This window comes from Camelina sativa, chromosome 13 (assembly GCF_000633955.1).
Source record: "Camelina sativa cultivar DH55 chromosome 13, Cs, whole genome shotgun sequence".
In the NCBI taxonomy this organism is placed as follows: Eukaryota; Viridiplantae; Streptophyta; class Magnoliopsida; order Brassicales; family Brassicaceae; genus Camelina; species Camelina sativa.
This window is the reverse complement of record NC_025697.1, coordinates 17,896,505-17,917,061: the sequence shown is the minus strand read 5'-3', so window position 1 is coordinate 17,917,061 and position 20,557 is coordinate 17,896,505. Positions and strand designations below refer to the sequence as shown.

General features: G+C 37.8%; 3 protein-coding genes, 1 long non-coding RNA gene and 1 pseudogene across 8 annotated transcripts; 1 reads left to right on the top strand and 4 right to left on the bottom strand.

Moving 5' to 3' along the window:
* On the bottom strand, window positions 569–1,276 carry LOC104738343. Its single transcript, XM_010458531.1, has 3 exons — window positions 1,080–1,276; window positions 932–986; window positions 569–793 (listed from the first exon to the last, which is right to left on the bottom strand). Exons 1-3 carry the CDS (start codon window positions 1,274–1,276, stop codon window positions 569–571), a joined length of 477 nt encoding a protein of 158 aa, XP_010456833.1.
* Window positions 5,465–7,164, top strand: LOC104737010. 5 transcript variants are annotated; one of them, XR_759677.2, is made up of 7 exons: window positions 5,465–5,789; window positions 5,883–5,954; window positions 6,025–6,312; window positions 6,450–6,511; window positions 6,622–6,735; window positions 6,829–6,900; window positions 7,009–7,164. It is a non-coding gene; the product is annotated as an uncharacterized LOC104737010 (long non-coding RNA). The 5 variants fall into 5 exon arrangements; XR_759675.2 differs by having other exon boundaries at window positions 5,883–6,312; XR_759676.2 differs by having other exon boundaries at window positions 5,465–5,804; window positions 5,883–6,312.
* LOC104738342 (putative pirin-like protein At3g59260) lies at window positions 7,867–9,333 on the bottom strand. The gene is made up of 7 exons (XM_010458530.2): window positions 9,245–9,333; window positions 9,092–9,141; window positions 8,970–9,008; window positions 8,842–8,870; window positions 8,678–8,740; window positions 8,496–8,596; window positions 7,867–8,406 (listed from the first exon to the last, which is right to left on the bottom strand). The coding sequence occupies exons 1-7, from the start codon at window positions 9,331–9,333 to the stop codon at window positions 7,911–7,913; spliced, it is 867 nt and encodes a 288-aa protein (XP_010456832.1). The 3' UTR covers window positions 7,867–7,910.
* LOC109128372 lies at window positions 11,230–11,706 on the bottom strand (annotated as a pseudogene).
* LOC104738340 lies at window positions 12,185–12,808 on the bottom strand. Its single transcript, XM_010458529.1, has one exon. It carries the CDS (start codon window positions 12,806–12,808, stop codon window positions 12,185–12,187), a length of 624 nt encoding a protein of 207 aa, XP_010456831.1.

Below are 20,557 nucleotides of genomic sequence, written 5' to 3'. Positions count from 1 at the left end.
TCAAATCTGGATCATCTGCCACAAAAGGAACCAAATCAGAAACATTAAAGCTTGAACTCACATTGTACTTACCTTGAAGATCAAGTTGGTAAGCATTGTCATTAATATTACTTGTGATCTCAAAGGGTCCATCGATTCTAGGTATCATTTTTGGCTTCCTTTCAGCGGGAAACCGTTCTTTTCTCAAGTGAACCCACACTTGGTTTCCTGGTTTGAATACCATCTTGCGCCTTCCTTTGTTAGCTTGTTTGGCACACTGCTTTGTCTTCTCCTCAATGTTTATTCTAGCTTTCTCATGGATCTGTTTGACAATGTCAGCTTTTTTTTTTCCATCCAAGCTAGCTCTTTCACTCAAAGGTAGAGGGGTTAGATCCAATGGAGATAAAGGATTAAAGCCATAAACAATTTGGAATGGAGAAAACTTAGTTGAAGAATGAATTGATTGATTGTATGCAAACTCAACATGTGGTAAACATTCTTCCCAAGTTTTAATGTTCTTTTTGATCAAAGCTCGCAAGAGAGTAGACAAAGTTCTATTAACTACTTCAGTTTGACCATCAGNGTAACTTTAAAACTTTGTATCCCTATCAGAAACAGTTGACTTAGGCACTCCATGCAAACGGACAATTTCCTTGAAGAACAACTCAACAACATGCAAAGCATTATCAGTTTTGTGACAAGGTATGAAATGCGCCATTTTTGAAAATCGATCAATAACCACAAAAACTGAATCTTTACCAGTTCTAGTTCTAGGCAAACCAAGCACAAAATCCATAGAAATATCATGCCAAGGCTGAGTAGGAATAAGCAAGGGAGTGTACAAACCGTTGGGTTGTACCTTTGACTTAGATTGTTTGCAAGTGACACATCTTCCACATATCCTTTCGACGTCTCTCTTCATGTTTGGCTAATGAAAATGATCTTGCATCACCTTAAGCGTTTTTACTATTCCAAAATGACCCATCAATCCTCCTCCATGCGCTTCCCTAACCAGTAATTCTCGAAGAGAACAAATAGGCACACAAAAACAATTGTCATAGAAAAGGAACCTATCATGCCTATAGTATTTTCCCGCAAACCTTTCACAAGATTTGTACACATCTTTAAAGTCAGGATCCTTCTCATAAATCTCTTTAACTTGTTCGAATCCCATCAGTTTAACATCAAGAGTAGAGATTAGAGCATACCTTCGGGATAAGGCATCAACAACAATGTTTTCCTTACCTTGCTTATACTTGATGACATAGGGAAACGTTTCTATGAACTCCACCCACATGGCATGCCGTTTGTTGACCTTTTGCTGACCCTTCAAATGTTTGAGGGACTCATGATCAGTGTGAATCACAAACTCTTTGGGCCATAGGTAGTGTTGCCATGTTTGCAGCGCTCGAACCAACACATACAGCTACTTGTCATATGTTGGATAGTTCAAGGTCGCTCCTCCAAGCTTCTCACTAAAATATGCAATGGGTTTCTTGTCTTGCATCAACACATCTCCAATACCTACACCAGAAGCATCGCACTCAATTTCAAAGGTTTTAAGGAAATTAGGCAAAGTTAAGAGTGGGGCGTTTGTAAGCTTCTCTTTCAAGGCTTGGAACGCTTCTTCTTGTGCTTTCTCCCATTTGAATCCAACATCCTTCTTGATGACTTATGTAAGTGGTGCAGCTATAGTGCTAAAGTCCTTCACAAAGCGCCTATAGAATCCAGCTAGTCCATGAAAGCTCCTTACTTCTCCAACGGTCTTAGGACTTGACTAGTCTCTAATAGCTTTAACTTTCTCCTCATCAACCTTAATGCCATCTGCACTAACAACAAAACCTAGAAAGACCAGGTTATCCGTACAAAAAGTGCATTTCTTAAGATTGGCAAACAACTTCTCCTCTCTAAGAGTTGTAAGAACCGCTTCTAGATGTTGAACATGTTCTTCCATATTCTTGCTATAGACTAAAATATCATCAAAGTAAACTACAACAAAGATTCCAATGAATTTTCTCAAAACATGGTTCATTAACCTCATAAAAGTGCTAGGTGCATTTGTTAGCCCAAAAGGCATAACCAACCACTCATACCACCCATACTTAGTTTTGAAAGCAGTTTTCCATTCATCACCCTCTTTCATGCGTATTTGGTGATATCCACTTTTGAGATCTATCTTAGAAAAGACACAAGAACCATGCAGTTCATCTAGCATATCATCAAGCCTAGGAATAGGGTGACGATACTTTACCGTGATGTTGTTGATAGCTCTACAATCAACACACATGCGCCAACTTCCATCCTTTTTAGGCACAAGTAGGACTGGGACCGCACATGGGCTCATGCTCTCTCTAATATGTCCTTTCTCCATGAGCTTAACTTGTCGTTGCAGCTCCAATGTCTCCACAGGATTAGTCCTATAAGCTGGTCGGTTTGGAAGTGATGCACCAGGAACAAAGTCTATTTGGTGTTCAATACCACGGATAGGTGGTAAACCTTTCAGATTGTCCTCCAGGAATACGTCCTCAAAATCCTGCAAAAGAAATGTTATCTCACTCGGTAACACCGGTGCAAGGTCAGAAAAACTCATGAGAGTTTCTTTGTAAAGAAACATAATCAAAGTTTGTTTTGAAAATAAAGCTCTCTTAACCTCTCCTTTCCTCACAAAGAAATTTGAATGCCTCACAGGTTTTCTCTCACAGGCCTTTGACTTGGTTTTTCTCAAACTCTCGCTCTCTTTTTGGTGAATTGTGTTTGTGGGGTCGCTCAGGGTGTTTATTTCTTTCTTTTGCTTGAGAATCAACTGATCTTGATAAACTTCATGAGGTGTCAACGGAACAAAGATGATCTTCTTGCCTTTGAACTCAAAAGAATAATGGTTAGTGAAACCATCATGGCTTGTTCTCCGGTCAGATTGCCATGGTCTTCCTAGAAGAATATGACTAGCCTCCATAGGTAGAACATCGCACAAAACCTCATCCTCATTCTTCCCAATGACAATAGGAACCTTTACTTGGATACTAACCTTCATCTCACCATCATCATTAAGCCATTGTAGCTTATATGGCTTTGGGTGCTTCTCCAAAGTCAGCCCAAGCTTCTTAACCATTGTTTCACTCGCCACATTAGTACAACTCCCACCATCAATTATGAGACAACACACCTTATCTCGGACATGGAACCTTGTATGAAATAGATTCTCCCTCTACTCATGTTCCACAATCGCAGTTTGAACACTAAGTGACCTCCTTGCCACCAATATCTCGCCTTTTGCTGGAATTTTTTCAAGTTCTTCTAGCGAATCAGAAACCACCTCTTCATTTTCTGATTCAAACTCTCCATTCTCCACGAGAATCATGGTTCTTCTGTTGGAGCACTCATGTGCATAGTGTCCTCTCCCATGACACTTATAACACGTCACATCACGAGCTCGGGTTCTGGTATCCTTAGCTTTGTCCTTGGTAACTTGATTGGCAACAAATGGTTTCGCTTCAACCTTTGGAAGAGCAACTGACTTTTCTTCCTTCTGCTAACTTGTTTTTGGGTTAGATGAACCAGCACCATAAGTTATCCGCGTAGAACTTCTTATCTTGAGTTGCTTTTCCACCAAGATTGCTTTATGTAACATCTCTTCAATCTCCACATAATGTTCCATCTCAAGCCTATCCTGGACATCTCGGTTCAACACACTCATGATTCTAGCCATAGTCGTTTCTCGGTCCTCAACCACATCAGCTCTTATCAAAAGAATCTCCATCTCTTGATAGTAATCCTCCACACTTCGACTTCCCTGAGTTAGTCTCCTTAGCTTTTGATGCAGATCGCGATGGTAATGGTCGGGAACAAACCTTCTCCTCAAGATAGCCTTCATCTCAGCCCAAGTCTCAATCGGATATTCGCCATTACGTCTTCGTGAAGTCACCAACTGATCCCACCAGCTAAGCGCATACTCACTAAACTCAACAGACGCCATTCGCACCTTATTGATCTCGGAATAGTGCTAAAAATTGAAAACTTGTCTACCTTCTTCTCCCACTCCAAGTAGACATCTGGATCGTTCTTCCCAGTGAATGGTGGAATTTTAAACCTCATTCCTCCAATGTCGTCATTATTTCTTTGTCTGCCTTCTCGCACACGTCTATGTCTCCTTTGGCCTCCTTGAGATGAGTTTCCACTACGACTGTAGTAATCTTCAGCTGCTACATATCTCGGCATTCTTAAGTCTTCTCCTACTCCCATCGGTTGGTTAGGCAAATTTTGTGGTTGCCTTTGTTGTGCTTCTGCTTGAACTTCGTCCAATCTTTCATAGACGACATTCATCTCAACCCTCATCATCCTCCGCATTTCTTCCAACAATGCTTCCATCTGGATATTTTGAAGTCTACCCGGGTTGTTCTACTTCATGGTTGTTATTTTCTCCGTCAGTCATATTAAAGAAACCTGCAAAATGGACAAACTCGTTAAAAGTAAAAAGTTCCTCACAAGTGTTTCGCTCACAAGTGATTACTCTCAACTCTCAAAGTGTGTTCCAGTGACTCTCAAAGGTTCTAATAGAACAGAAACTAATCAAACCCAATGTGTTTTCCAAAACAATCGAAACAGAATCGAACTTAATGAGATACCAAAAGATAGAATAGAACATATTGATAAAACTAGATTTTTTTTTAAATAGAACAAACGGATTTTTTTTTCTTTTTTTGAATAGAACAGAGCCCTTTTTATTATTATTTTAATAGAATAGAACTCTTTTTTCTCTTTTTTTTTCTTTTTTTTTCATTCTTTTTTTTTTCTTTCTTTTTTTTTTGTTTTTTTTTTGTTTTTGTTTTTTTTTTGTTTTTTTTCACTAAATACAAATAAAATAGAAATAGAAGATGAAAAGATGAGAAGATGAAAATAAAGAAGATGGAAAGATAGAAAGATGATAGATAGAAGATGAAAAGATAGAAAATGATAGGATGATAAAATACCAAACTCAAGGGTGTGCTCTGATACCACTTGATATGATCCTCCCAAGGATTCGGCACCTTTGAGTTGGTTGGTAGAGACATCTTGATTCTAAAGATGAAGAAGCCTCAAGAATAAGGATGGTGAAAAGAATGGTTGCACAACAGTTGCGGAAAGACTCTTGATATACCGGTTTGATCTTTCAGCCTCACACCAAAAAGATCGGATCTCTCAGCCTCGCACCAAGGAGATCGGGGTTTTGACTATTGGAATCACACCAAGTAGTCAGTTTTGATTGTTGGAATCACACCAATCAATCGGTTTTGTTCACAAAGAACAGAAGAAAATCACTCTCAAAGAAAAGAAAAGGTTTTGATAAAAAGTTGGATTATTATTTCATTGATCTTACATGAGTTTATATAAGAAAGGAAACTTGGTAACAAAGCCAAGTATTAATTATTCTTGAAGACTAAAACATTAAAGATAGATAATTGAATGAAGATTCAACTCTTGGTGCATGCATCCCTTCCCAAGGTGACTCTTGAATTTAGTTTCGTCACTCCTCTCGGCGTATTGTTGGGCGAAAAAAAAATATTAAAGGAGAAAAAAATTGGGTACACTTGATTTTTTCTTTTTTCCTTTCTCTCTCTCTATCAGCTTCAATTAAAACCGACTCGAAAAATTTGGGATCAGAAGAAGAATTTGGGATCAGATCCTTGAAGGTTTCGACTCGAAGGACCTGGAATCAGAAGAAGGGTAAGGGAATGGAGAGAAGGCAATTAGTAGGCCAACCGATTTGGAAGCCAATCGCGAAAGGAAGAATCGAGTTTGTGGAGGAGGATCCTACCATGGCCACTCTAATTCAAGTTTATTCCTCTAGAGTTTTGTTTCTGGATTGAATCATTGAAGGCTTTTTATTATGTTTATGCGATTTTTTACCATTTGCTCTGCTATTTCAGGTTGTGGAGGATCGGTAGGTGATGCTTTTGATGGATCCTTTTCGTTTACTGTGCCCTACATCTTCAGTACCAGTTAGTGTGTTCTTCCTCCTAACCCACTTTTTTCTATATGTGTAAATACATCTCTGTCTCTTTGATGCAGATCGTCGAGGCACCGAGATTACTGTGTGGGAACATCAGAAGAGAAACATTGTGGGACTGCGTATAATTTATGAGTTCAACTTTCAGGTTACCTCGCATCTATACAAAAATTTTCCTATCCGTTGTTTTATTTAATATTGGCTATTGTTGATCCTATGTGTCTTGTGTTTCTCATATGTTCAAATATTCATATAAGAGATGATCACAAATTCTCCACTAGACGAGTTTGTTCTTGAACTGTGTCCTTTTTTAACTAGAAAAAGGCTGGACATATGTGAAAGATATTCAGGTATTCTTTCATGTTTCCCTCCAAAATCTGTTGCAGTGAGGTTGGAAGTAGATCTTCCTAGTGATGTTTAGATTCATGGTTTAAGCCTAAGTTCCCTGTCTTTTGTTATACTAACTTGTCGTTCTTTCTCTTTACAGTTCTTTTACTCTCTGTTTTTTTGTTCCTTGCTTCTTCGTCTTGCATGTGTTTTGGAAGCTAAGTATGTTCGGATCATTGCATCTCTATTTGCTTTCTGAATTTTCACTATCGATAGGTAGCTTTTTTCTTCTAATTACATGTTACTTGTCGTTTTTTGTTTTGTTGGTTTAGGTTTGTGGAGGATCCTATGATTGATCCTTGTCACTCTAGGTTTGTGGAAGATCCTACGATTGATCAGTGATGGCTTGGATAGACACGCTTCTTCTCTATGCTACGTCTTTAAAGGTTTTATTTTATTTTATTTTTGCTTCCTCTTTAAACACTTCTTTGACTCTACTTTTTTTTGTTCCTTACCTTCCTTTCTTCTTCGTCTTGCAGGTGTTTGGAAGCTAATTATGATCGAATCCTCACGTATTCTTCTCCATGCTATGTCTACAGGCCTTCTCACAGGTTCCTTGCTCTAAATGCTTCTCTTTTTGATTCTTAAAATTCATGTCAGTTCTGTGGTTTCTTCTTCTAGTTACATGTTACTTAATTGTCCTCTGATTTTTGTTATAGAAACTTGAGGTTACTAACTGGTGTGTTAATGTGTCGAAACTATGCTCAAGATTCGAATGGATATTCGTGATTGAGAAAAACATAAACGCTTGCAAGATGATTTGGTTGAGAATATTTGGGCAAAATTTGGAGCAAATCAGTATTAAAATTTATCATTTTCTCCATTTATGAATTGCACTTATATTGTTATATGTATTAATGTTTTTATTATGTTTTGTATGTTTAAAAATTAATTAAATGCAATATTTTCTATTTTTATAAATTCTTAAATGTTTACACATTTATACCACTTATATTCTATTTACAATTTTTTTATTTTAAAAACAATATTTTCAAAAATAAGAGACCCAAAATTAGAACCTACAATTGAAGGATTAAATTTTAACTAAGAGGTCATGGTTCTTATATTCAAAATCATTCACAATTAATTCATAAAATAATCAAACAATGTTTAACAACCCCAAAGAAACCACCAATAATCTTGCTCTTAGTGTTATTATGTAAGGACTTGTTCTTAATTTATGCTTTCGTCAGCCAACTAGCAGCTAAGTGAACTTAATGTCTTTTTTTTTTTTTTCAATTTTCTGTGTATAAGCTTTGCTTTGTCTTTTGTGAAAAATTATTTTTTAATCCATGTCTTTTGTAAACAAATATTGTTGGTTCATTAAGACGAAAAAGAAAATTAATAGTTAAACATGTTAATCAATTTAAACATGTATTGTGAATCTGAAAGAAGTTGAACTATATAGTTAATCAATTTATTAAAAACGTAGCATGTGTTTTATTATTACTCGGACAATGATAAGATATAGAAATAGAATGTAAAGATTAAAACCGTGTGCGATAAGATAAGAAAACCTAATAAATATAACTGCATGTCTCTGGTTATTGCTTCAAACTCTTCACTGTGACCTCCAAGACTTAGCCATCTCAAAGCCATTCTTGGCATTGCGATAGTCGTCAATTGTCATATCAATGTCAGCCTGCGAGTTCATCACAAATGGCCCGTGCTGAACCACAGGCTCGCCGATGGGTTCCCCTGCAATCAACAAGAACCTCAACGGCCTAGAGCTTGACGTATTCTTCACGCTAACATAATCCCCTCTTCCAAATACCACAACATTATGTGCTTCTACAGTGGAAGAGTCCGAGGAGCTAAACACGCCTTCATCGCCTTCTAGAACGTAGGCGAAAGCAGTCCATGACTCTGGAATGGTCTGGAGGGTTTGAGCTGTTGGGTCGAGAGTAATGTCAAGGAACATGATTGGTGTTTCTGTGTAGTAAGGAGGTCGCGACTCGACTCCCATCGACTTTCCGGCTATGATTTTGACCTCTACTCCATCGCCCCATGCTCTCCGAATATATGAATTCGGTATTTCTCGGTTTTTTGGCCAGATCCTGTCATAAAACCAAACAAAACAGATCTTAAAACATTGAAAAAGATGAACATAACTAGAATCTTTTGTCATGAAGAATTTTCTTTGTACATCTTTTGACTGGAAGGGAGGTTGATCCAGAGTTGTATGAGACTGTTAACTTCTTCTTGAGGCATTTCAGAATGAATAAGTCCTCTTCCTGCTGTCGTCCACTGCAATATAATAACCAAAATCAAAAGGATGCAACAAAAAAGCTTAGTAGTAAGAGTATTTAATTATGTTTGTCGTTTCACCTGAACATCTCCTTCCTGGATTGTACCTTGATGACCATTACAGTCTTGGTGAATTAGGCCTCCCTATATTTTACAAGTTAAATCGATATCCAAGTAAGCAAAAGTAAAAAAGGCTTTTTATTATTGATTTAAATCATGGATGAAGAAGATATATATGTTCTCACCTGCAACATGTATGTCACACTTTCAAAACCTGTAATCCAATTTCATCAGAAATTTTAGAGACCAGAGGAATTAAGCAGATGTACGTAGAAAACAAATAAAAAATAATAGTAATAGGCGTGAACTTGACCTCTGTGAGGATGATCTCTGAATCCACCAGGAGGTGAAACTGAATCAAGAAACAGAGCAAATCAGAACAAACAAAAATCAAAAATTTAATTCACACATTGGGGAAGTAAAGAAGAATGTTACAGGAAAGTTCAACAAGCGAGACGAACGGGTCCAATAACTCATGGTTTGTCCTGAATTAACCATGCAACAAGAAAAATAAATGAAACTTGAAGGTGAAGAAGCCATTGGATTTTACGTTAGAAAATTGATAAACAATAAAAAAAGCAAACTCACTTGGTGATGCCTTGTCTAATAACAGCAGCAGCACCACCGTCGTTCTCAAAATTTGCATAAATCATCTTAACAATCTGTCTCTCTGACATGGTGATGATGTCCTTTATGTCTTTTTTCTATCTCTCTTTGAGTGTTTGTGTGTTTATTTTGGCGTGCCTACACATATTTATATCACAAAATCAAAGACAAAAATAGCAATAACTAAAAAAATTCTTGTTACCATAAATGTTTGTTTGTAATGTATATTACCAATTTATCATAAATGTAAACTTTATATAGCTTTGTCGAAAATTAAAAAAAGAATGAAAATTCTCTATAATATTTTCTTCTTTTAAACATTAAAGACTATCAATGGACAGGAAAATTAGCTTTTGATGTTTAAGAAAATAAAATAAAAATATAGAAAACATCCCAAAATGGATTGTTTCGTTCAAGAACTTCTTTTTCACATATAATAAATTTTAGTAAAATGCATAATAATATAAGAATATTTACATTATAAATATTTTAATTTTTCTTTTTTAATTATGTTTTTCTGAATTATTATTACTTTGAAAATAACATTCTTTTTGTAAAAAAAAAAGAACATAAACATGAAAAAAAAAAACAGACAACTTGTACGACGACGTATAACTGCAGAGAAAGAAAGGTTTCAGATGATTCGTTGGGGTTTTATAGGTTTCGTGAATTAGAGTTTTTGGATTCCACTGTTAACAAGTTCTCTTTTATATGTCGCCATGGCGTTGTTCGTTGCGATCATGCTAAACGTGCTGCGACGTGGGGGTTAACGATCTTGATTTACGCGTTACTCTGGATGAGGGTCGTCTTGCCTTCAAAGATCTTTGAGTCATGGACAGAATGATAAAGCAAGTCGTGTAATTTCTTGAGACAATGCCGAACCTTAAAAAAGCTCATAGTACACTACGAAACGTTCCTAGATAAGGTCTAACCAAATGCAAGAATATTCAAGTAATCTCTAATAACCTCAACCTGTCCTTTACTTAACGCATGTCTTTTCACCATGTCGAAGCCATGAGTAGTGTGTCTCGGCTTTAATTTAATTAGTATGTAAGGACTTTTTCTTTATTTATGCTTTTGTCGGTTAGGCCAACAATGTGCACTTAATGTCTATAGTGTTTTCAATTTTCGTGCTTTTTCTTTTGTGAAGTTTGGGAAGTATATATGGACCACTGGGGCTACGGAGAAAATAGTCGTAAAAGTCAATAAAATCTATAGATTCGTCCCAAATGTCTTTGATAAACTACCTTTTGAATACATTTCCACAACATGACAGAGAAAAAAACAGTTTCTCCAAAACCGATCTTGACTTTATTTCAATGGTTAGAACTTCGTCTAAGCGTTTCAATAGAAGCAATTCCTTCAAGCTTCCGTCAAATTAAACAAGATCTTTATTGCAATATCCTAACGTTAATGTTCTTAAGTGCGACAAATTTTATATGATCCCATCGATACTCCAAAGACTTGCTGTACCCTCCCTAGATTCAGATGCATTAGTTTTTTCAAATTTTGGCGACAAGCAGGTAGTCGCGCAAACACAACCAATGTTCTTTATAAATCAAGACACAAATTCTTAGACAGATCCAAAACAACTAGCCTCCACCTAACGAATTCACCTGCAATACTTATCAATGGTATGTTTTCTTGGAGGTCAGAACACTCGTAAGCCATTTCTGGACTTCGTTAAGCCTTTGTAGACCTTTGTCTTCCTCCCGGCACCTTTCTTAACACATCTAAGTCTTCCATGGATTTCTCCAGAGCCACCAAATTCTTCTGAAGGTTACGAAAATAAATTACCTCTGCCACAAAAGCAGCTACCAACACGGTTCAATACCTGATCGCAAGATAGTTGGAAAGACACACCACAGAAGAAATTTCTTTTTTTATGCATGATGCATGATTGCATTCTTTGGCCCTTTTATTTTCTTCAAGTTAATTAATGTTACTAGAAGTTGCGGTTTAAAGTTCTAATTGTTGGTGGAGTTAGAAACTGTATCCACAGAACTTCACTTAAAGAAAAAACAATTATTATTCATAGGTTATAGTTAATTATATTTATATTTTAATCAAATGAGTTGCATTTTTTAAAAAATAATTCAATTTCATATTATTTTAACCAATAAAAAATTTTAGAACCTTTTTTAGGAATATCACCATAACCATGAAAACCATCTTTCTCTGCTTTCCATTTACAGTTTGCACATCTAAAAAAATCTCTAGATGCTCTTTAAATTGTGAACACACTGAAAGCCTATATCATCATCTCTAGATTTACAATGGATTCCAAGAAGATAATCGTTATCATTATGAATCGTGATTCTCGTAAGGTGACCTTGAAATGATTATTTAGTATGTAGAATTTGAAGAGCTTCTGAATGTATCAAAGATATCATAACTATGATCCTAGTGAAAATTGAGCAGAAGTAAGAATTGATATTTACCATGATAATTGGTTTACTTGTGATACATCATTTTTTTAGAGAGATATATTTATATAAAATATATACTTATGTTGAATAACCTAAATTAGTCATAAAATCACTAGATTTATTTCTGCAATCATATATATATATATATATATATATATATATATTAAACTAAGGTTTTAACTCTCTCTCTTTATTGGTCTATTTAGCATTTAATTTCTAACAATATATTATTTATTTTCCATTTAAAAAATGTTACACATATAATCATGTACATTATTTCATACTTTAAATCCACACTTTACTAGTATTAAATAGTAACTAAAAATAAAATAAAAATAAATTGACTATTTTTTTCTCCAATCATTTTTATTTTAAACCACTATAAATTATAATTATTACTCTTGTAATTAAATTATCATAGAAATGTAATTTATATTACTTGAAATCCTATAAATAACCATTCTCACATTCTCCTCCACCACAAAATTGGCAACTATTGGAAACGGAATAACTCGGTTGACACTGTTTGTCGCTTTTGGAAGTAGTTGGATATGGTAGAGGCGATGTCTTTTTCTTCAAACACTGGTCTACCCTCAGGATCTTCTATAACTAAGATGTTATTGCAGGCATTGCGAGATTTTGTTGTAGCATGGAAGAATCCTGTATTCTTATCTCCTAAGGCCAACCAGAGATTACGGCTTCTCTGTTTCCAGAATGCTTCCTCTTTTTGGTAAGCAATATGTAATTCTTTATTTAGCATGTCAATACTTTCCTGTGGAGCAGTGTCATCTGACATTGCCTCCTCTAGTTGGTCCCTGAGTGTAAGTATTTTCTTTTGGCTATTCAACTCTTGGGATTGACTCCGTTTAATGATATACTCTCTGCAGGTGCGAAGTAAAGAGTCAACTTTTTGGTTCGGGGCCTCCTTACAAGCCTTGAATACCAGTTTTTTAAGCTCAGGATTCTCTCTCAATCTCCTATTAAACCGAAAAATACCATGCTGTTTTTTCTTCATTGGATAAAAGGATGTAACAACCGGACGGTGATCAGAGCCTTCAAATCTCAGGTATTCGCATCTACCAGACGAGTAAGATAAAATCCAATCACTGTTTGCCATAGCTCGATCAAGGAGACATCTAACTAGGTGGGAATGTCGTTGCCTCTCCAGGAAAGACAGTTGCCAGTGTGTTTGATATCATAGAGATCAGCACTAGATATGAATGATCTGAGGTCTGAGAAAGAGCCTTCTAGACGATGGGGACCCCCCCACTTTTTCTGAAGAATGGATAATGTCGTTGAAATCCCTTGTAATGATCCACGGGGTTGATCTGTCTGCAGTGTAGTCTTGAAGATTCTTCCAAGCTGCCACTCTCTTTGATCTGTCTGGTTCCCCATATAGGAAGGTAGCAAAGAAATATTTTCCTTTTGCTTTGATCTTTGTGTCGATAAAGTGAGGGTTTGATTGAAGAACTTCAACTTCAATATTGTTTTTCCAGAACATAGCTAAACCTCCAGCTCCCGGAGCTTCTGGTGGGACCAAGTGATTGGAGGAGTAGTCGAGCCACTGCAAAGTTTTGAGAACCGATTCATTTGTGTTCTTCGTCTCCATGAGGAACAACAGGTCTGGGAAAATACTTTTGCGTATCTCCCTAATTCGCTGGACTGTTATAGGGTTCCCCAACCCACAACAGTTCCAGCTCACCAGCCTTAAGGAGCTGGGGTTGGGGGATTCTGAAAATCCGCTTTCTTTTTCTTGATTGCAGGGATCAGGAAGATCAATGGTCGTCCAGAGGAGGATGGTTGCATGGAAGAGTTCCTACTTTGAGAAGGGTTCCTATTATGATCATGCTTTGAGTTTTGTGACCTGGAGGGTTGAGCTTGGCCTTTTGGAGAGGGTTTTGAAGGTTTCTTCTGCAAAGCTTTTGATGTACCTGATTTTTCCAACAATTTAGTGGTAGAGATCTTTTTTGATGATCCTTGGGCAAAGTTTCTTTTTTGTGACTTTGCTCCTGGTAACTTTTGATTTGGTTTGGTGCCTTGTTTATGCACAGGAGGGCGGCCCCTTCCTCTTTTGGTGGACCCTAATGCATCATTACCTAGGATTGGCATATCAGAATTGGTAGTACAGGGGCTCTGGGGATTCACATTACCAGACAGGGGAACTAAAGGTGATCTCTCCTCCAAAACGGTCTGATATGCCAAAATAGAATCAGCCGTATTCTCCATTAGATTATCAGTTTCACTTTGCATCACTCTCATGCGGCGGGCAGCACTTTCTGAAGGATTTGGGCAGGAGATGTACTAAATAGTGACCTCACGTAGATCCTCCATTACGCGTTCTCTACTTGGAGAAATTACTGGAGTAGGTAAACCTGGTGGTGGTCGAGGTAGAGGTTGGATTTCATGCCTTGGTGGTGGTGTGTTTGGATCTGGATCATCAACATCTCGTTCCAAAGGAGGGCGTCTGGCTCGTGATGAAACTGAGGGATCACCATGTTCAGTTGATGATGAAATAGGTTTTTCTCTCCATTACATGTTAGGGGTGGGACGATGTCCATGGTTTTGGAACAAGGAGCCCCTGAATCCATAAGAAGAGGTTGCTAGTTGGCGAGCTCGGGATCGACGGTATTGGGAGTGATGCTTATCAACCTCTGATTCCTTCCGAGTATACTGGTGATGTCTGGTCTGTGAGAATGATCTATCTCTATCCTCTGAACTGGTAAACGGGCGTTTCCTGGGATTTGGGTTAGGTCTTGGTAAGGATACTCTCTCCACACTTCGTTGTTGGTTTTTGGGGGGCAGAAAGTTATCTTGCGGGGTGTAATAGTTCCTTGACGTTGATTTCTGGGCTTGCAGGTCAGGTGTCTGTGCTCTCGGACCTATATTGTTTGCTTCTTGAGTATGGAGACCAGGGCACTTACTCTTTTCATGTGACAAGCGTAGACAGTAAGTGCAACGATTTTTTAAGTTTTTGTAGTCCAAATACACCACGACTTCATTGCCATCTGCAAATTCCACCATTGTTTCCTTTGTGATAGGCTCTCGGCCATTGATAAGTACCTTAAGCTGTATAGCAGTAGTAGATATTTCCCAGTCTAGCACTTCTCCCAAGATGTCACCAATGGTTTGTAACATCTCGATTTTCCAATAGTGTTTTGGTAACCCTTGGATTTCTATCCAAAAGGGGATCATAGCAGGGAAGGTTGAAGAGATGATTGGTTCCCATTTTTGTAGGATAACCATCCACTGGTCGAAGTGGTACGGTCTATTCTTTAGGACTTGATGTAATTCCTCTTCCTTCTCAAAATTGAACTGAAAACAGCCTTGACCTAGATCTGATCCCGAAACTTTTCCTCGCAGGTTCCATCTGTTGATGAGGAAAGGAAACAGACCCCACATTCGTTGCAAGGAAGGATTGGTTAGGCGTCCTATGAGGGTCAGGGCATTTTCTTGTATCAGGTCCGATGTGTCTAGATCTGGAGCTCGCACTCATTTGCGTGGTGGTGGGGAGAACCCTCTTGAAATTTCTTTCCCTTTCTGATGGTATGGTATACAGTTTGCCATTTTCAAGAACTCAGATAAAGATTTTGGTTTGCTGGTTATAACGGTTAACAGCAGGTAAATTGGTTGGAACTAATCGGTTGAAGATCGTAACTGAATGCAGGTAAGTTTAAATAGCTTGCGGGAGTAAATGCATCAGTATCTGAAACAGAGAGATAGAATTGTAATTGATACCAAAGTAAATGCGTTGATGAAAGATGTTGGTTTGGTGATGAACAAGATCATCTTGGTGAAGATCTGCAGGATGAAGGTAGTTGCAAACCAGTATCCGGTGGATATAACGGTAACTCTGCTCCTATTGGAGGAGAACAGTGGGTGAGATCTGGTTAAAAGCCCTCCTCATATTCCTCGGGGAATGTGCCTAAGAGAGTTTCTCTAGCTGCGTCCGTACACCCTTTTTTGGTTTTAAGATAAATTTTAATTATTATACAAAAATTAGATATGTATTTTTTAATATAGACTACACAATTGAATTTTAGATTTCCGATACATATAATAGTTTTTGTGAATAAAAATTACGTAAAAAGATTTAATAATTATTTTATACCGCATTATATGCGGGTTGTTACCTAGTTTATATAGAACTTTTTAGACTCTCGTTCCTCATCGTTTTGTTGGAGAATCTCCATTGAAGACTCTTAGAGCAATTCCATTGCACATATTTGATAAAGGATTAGAAGAATAAAAAAAATAAAAAAATAAGAAAAAGATGGAGAGATGAATGGAAAGTGTCTCTGCCTAAAACAATTAAGTTGTCATCAGTTGTTTGGTTGGACAACCTAAAAATAATTAAATAATTAAATTAAATTAAAAATATTATTATTTAATTTGTTTTGACACCCAATAACTGTATAACCAATGGATATGCCCTTACGGGTAAGATATTGGGACTGAGTTTTTATTGAACGTTAATCGTTATCGGTTACAAATTCTTAGTAAAATCTGTTTGTTCTTGTTATTTGTTGTTATGGATTATTGATTCTTGTTATCAAGAACTCATTCACTGATTCACATCTGCGCCAACCAATGAAGAGTCCCTGTAAATCAGAACGGTCTCGTTGGAAAAAAACGATGTCACCTGGATTGAAATTATGACGGAGTCATATATATTATCGATTTTTTTATAAATATATATATATATATATGTAGTTATATATATCTAAAAATAATATATCACATGTTTAGATGATGGAAATAGATAAATACAGAGAAATAAACGTAATTATCTCGTAACAAAAATTAAATTTATTAAAATAAATGTAAAATTATGTTACTAAAAGGAAATAATATTTCTCCCAGCATTACGATGAAAAGAAATTTAAACAAAAAATTATATTGGTTTCTTTTCCACCATGAAAATCGTTCTCCACATCAAAAAAAAAAAAAAAAAATTACAACAAGTTAGGGTTTATGATTGATCTAAACGGCCCCAACATCTTTGCTTCTTCCCGACCAATCTTGCAACGACGACAATGACAATACTGCTCCTCTCCATATTCATCTTCATCATCATCATCATCATCATCATCATCATCATCATCGTCAATGTTTTCCAGTTGTCGGATCTCTGTTTCCATTAGTTTTCTGAACATTTGAGTAAGACACACGTCTTCTTTGAACAGATTCAGAAGAGATTTTATGAGTTCTTCTCCTTGTATACCTCGGGACTTGAATAGTTTCATCAGGTCCATGTATTGCTCGAATTGCGGTTCACTTAGACTTTCTCCAATGAACTTTGTTATATACACAAAGCATTCCTTACATTCGTCTTCGCTCAAAGTCCCCCCTGTCTTCATCTTCATCATTATTTGTCTAGATATAAACATTTTTTTTTTTTTGTTTGTTTCTTTCTCTGTCTTACGATATTCGAAGTGTGAGCTTATTTATACTGAACCGAGTAGTTTGTAATCCTATCTTGTTTAGGTTTCTAGATTCTGTTTTGATTAGGATTTATACTTCTCGAGAGTTATTTCTTTTATAGATGGGTGGAGACGGTTGATATAGATGGTGGAAGGGTAAGAGTTACAATCAATCGTTTTAAGCCCTTGTGTTTTGAAAGGATCATCAAGTTCTACAATGGGGAAGAGACCATAGTCACTCTTCGCTATGAAAGACTCCATGGTTTTTGCAAGAAGTGCTTCAGCCTCTGTCACGACGTGGATCACTATCCACTATGGGCTTCATCTCGAATCACTCCGGGTTTACACATTCCAATGGAAGAGGACACTGTTCGTTCTCTCCAAAGTTACAACGGTGCTGTCACAAATGATAGAAGCAAGGAGGTGGAGGGGACACACTCCCTAATGCTAATCAGCGTTCCTTTAAGGGAAAGCAAGATTCAGGTCTAAAGAATCGGTGAGTCTTCTTCTAAACATCGCAAGTTCACCATTTATGTTCAGTATAATGAACATCGACATCGGGTTAAAGCGGCTGCTGCTGCTACTGCTGTTGCTGTTGCTGTTGCTGCTGCGGCTTCTTCCTCTGGTCCAGTTCCGGTTGAGGAGACTGAACAAGGGCAAATCTCAGTCCCAGATAACCAAGAGGTGTTGCAGGCCACAATCATTGGTGTCCCACCACCAAAGCGAGTCCGGAGACCTCTCTTCCAGGACCCTGATGCGGCTACACTTTCTGATCAAGGAGAGGGAACTGTCCCAGGTTCTAAGGCAACACTGACCGGTTCAGAGTCTGGTCCGATTGCTGTTTTGGTTGATGTATGGACCCCTGCTGCCGATGCTATGCTGTCTGATCTAGAGGAAGCATGTATTGGTAAGGAGTCAATGGTAATTGATGTAACTGGTCCAGAGGAGAACCACAAGGATACGCCTTTGACAATGACAGATCCGGAGGAAAACATTGATCAGCTGATGGAGGAGGTGTTCACTGGATGAGCTTTCATTGGATCCAGCTTTGACCACTACTCAACTTGAGAGAGAGATAGCGGTTTTAAAAGAGGACTCTTTGGTTATGAACACTAATGCAGGTACAGGTTCTGACGAGGTGATACCGGTGGAGAAGGTACGCAAGGCAAAACCTCCTTTGGCTCTCAAAAGAGCAGCCTCCAAAAAGTTGAATGTGTATTTGCGAACAACCCATAGGAAGCGTCCTGCACCTGAACTGTTGAGTCGGTGAGGGAATCAACCCGAGGAACCAGGAACAAGAGAAGGGTCCAACTGATGGGGCTAAGCCACCTAAACCGTTAACGGATAAACGAAGATTTTAAGCTGGAATTATCAAGGGCTTGGGAATAAAGCAACTATTGGTTATCTCAGGGATTTATGGGAGAAACATAGACCTGAATTTTTATTTTTATCTAAAACTAGACAGCCTTTTTATTTTATGGAACCTTTTGTTGGTTATTCAACTTTAAAAACGGTTGATCCTTTCGGTTGTAGTGGTGGTTTGACAGTATTTTATAATAATTATTATGATGTTTCGGTTTTATTTGAATCTAATCGGTTAATTGATATGGAACTTACTTATAAAGGACAAATTATGTATTTTAATTTTGTTTATGGTGACCCAGTTCCAGAGAACCGTGATTTAGTATGGGAACGGTTAACACGGATTGGTCTATCCAGAGACTCTCCCTGGTTTCTTATTGGCGACTTTAATGAATTAAAAGGTAACCATGAAAAACGGGGTGGAAAACTCCGACATGCGTCTTCTTTTGTGGGTTTTAACACAATGATTAAACACTGCAATTTATTGGAGTTTCCTGCAGTTGGGGATAGCGTGTCTTCGCATGGTTGGAGGGGCAAAAAGCCCATTCGATGCCGACTGGATCGCGCCCTAGCTAATGAAAAACTTCATGATTTTTTTAGTGATTCATTCACGGAATATTTACCTATGATATCATCGGACCACAAACCGGTATTAGCTACTCTCGAGGACAAAATCCGACGAGGGAGAAGCAGTTTCCGTTTTGATCGCCGATGGCTTGATAAAGAAGGTTTATTTGGCGCCATCTCGGAGGGATGGGGTCTAGACTAGAGGGAACAACTGATAATTTAATGGACAAGATTATCAAGTGTCGCCAGGCAATTTCTCAATGGCGAAAAGCTCAGGTTCCATATGGGAGGGAAACAATCGAGGATTTAAAGACCAGTTTGGCGACTGCTCAGGCAGACGATTTTGTATTTGTTGAGATGATCTCGGAAGTGTCTTGGAATTTGCGAGAGGCTTACCAAGATGAAGATATTTACTAGTATCAAAAAAGTAGGAGCCGCTGGATGCGTCTTGGAGATCAAAATACTGGCTATTTTTATGCCTAGATGAAACAAAGACGATCCAAGAATCGGATCATTGGTCTTCATGATGAGGCGGGACACTGGATAACAGAGGATACTAAGGTACAAGGCATCGCTGCCTCCTATTTCCAGGAGTTATTTACATCCACATAGCCCATAGACTTTGAGGAATCTTTGGATGAGGTTTGCACGGCTATCACGATTGATATTAATGACACACTAACTCGCCCGGTATCAGAACATGAAATCAAGGAAGCTTTATTCATGATGCACCTTGATAAAGCCCTATGAAGGCTCAGTTTTATCAGTGTGCATGGGATACGGTAAAGAATGATTTAAAGTTACTGGTTGACTCCTTTTTCCAGGATGGCCTCTTTGATAAACGGTTGAATACGACAAACATTTGTCTCATTCCCAAAGTGGATAAACCGACCCGGATGTCGGAATGGAGGCCGATTAGTTTATGCAATGTTGGGTACAAGATTATCTCAAAGATCTTATGCCAGCGGTTGTGTACTTTTTTGCCGGCACTTATCTCTGAGACACAATCGGCCTTTGTAGAAGGTCGCATGATTATGAATAATATTCTGATAGCACAAGAAATGTTTCACGGTCTTCACACTAACCCCTCTTGTAAGGGCAAGTTTATGGCTATTAAAACGGACATGAGCAAGGCTTATGACAGGGTAGAATGGTCCTTTCTTGAACACTTATTACGAAAATTCGGTTTTAGTGAAAAATGGATTTCTAGGGTAATGTGGTGCGTGACATCTGTTCAGTCCCGAGTATTAATAAATGGCCAACCACATGGTTCCATTTTCCCTTCTAGAGGGCTCCGACAGGGGGATCCCTTGTCGCCATATCTTTTTATTCTTTGCACCAAGGTCCTTATTGCAAACCTTCGTAAGGCGGAATGGTCCAAGTTAATCACGGGTATCAAGGTTTCGACTGCTTGTCCAGCGATATCTCATCTCTTGTTCGCAGATGATAGTCTGTTTTTCTGTCGGGCCACAAAGGAGCAGTGTGAGGTTCTTCTAGGGGTTTTAAAACAGTATGAA

What these genes read in the sequence shown, in the direction of transcription:
- LOC104738343 (XM_010458531.1), bottom strand. Translation starts at nt 1,276, where the DNA reads ATGTGGGTGGAGTTCATAGAAACGTTTCCCTATGTCATCAAGTATAAG. An exon ending in GTGTACAAATCTTGTGAAAG is followed by an intron (nt 987 to 1,079) that starts GTTTGCGGGAAA and finishes ATTACTGGTTAG; the next exon opens with GGAAGCGCATGGAGGAGGAT. An exon ending in GAATAGTAAAAACGCTTAAG is followed by an intron (nt 794 to 931) that starts GTGATGCAAGAT and finishes ATTCCTACTCAG; the next exon opens with CCTTGGCATGATATTTCTAT.
- LOC104738342 (XM_010458530.2), bottom strand. Translation starts at nt 9,333, where the DNA reads ATGTCAGAGAGACAGATTGTTAAGATGATTTATGCAAATTTTGAGAAC. An exon ending in CTCGCTTGTTGAACTTTCCT is followed by an intron (nt 9,009 to 9,091) that starts GTAACATTCTTC and finishes TTCTTGATTCAG; the next exon opens with TTTCACCTCCTGGTGGATTC. An exon ending in GTGTGACATACATGTTGCAG is followed by an intron (nt 8,741 to 8,841) that starts GTGAGAACATAT and finishes TGTAAAATATAG; the next exon opens with GGAGGCCTAATTCACCAAGA.
- LOC104738340 (XM_010458529.1), bottom strand. Translation starts at nt 12,808, where the DNA reads ATGGCAAACAGTGATTGGATTTTATCTTACTCGTCTGGTAGATGCGAA.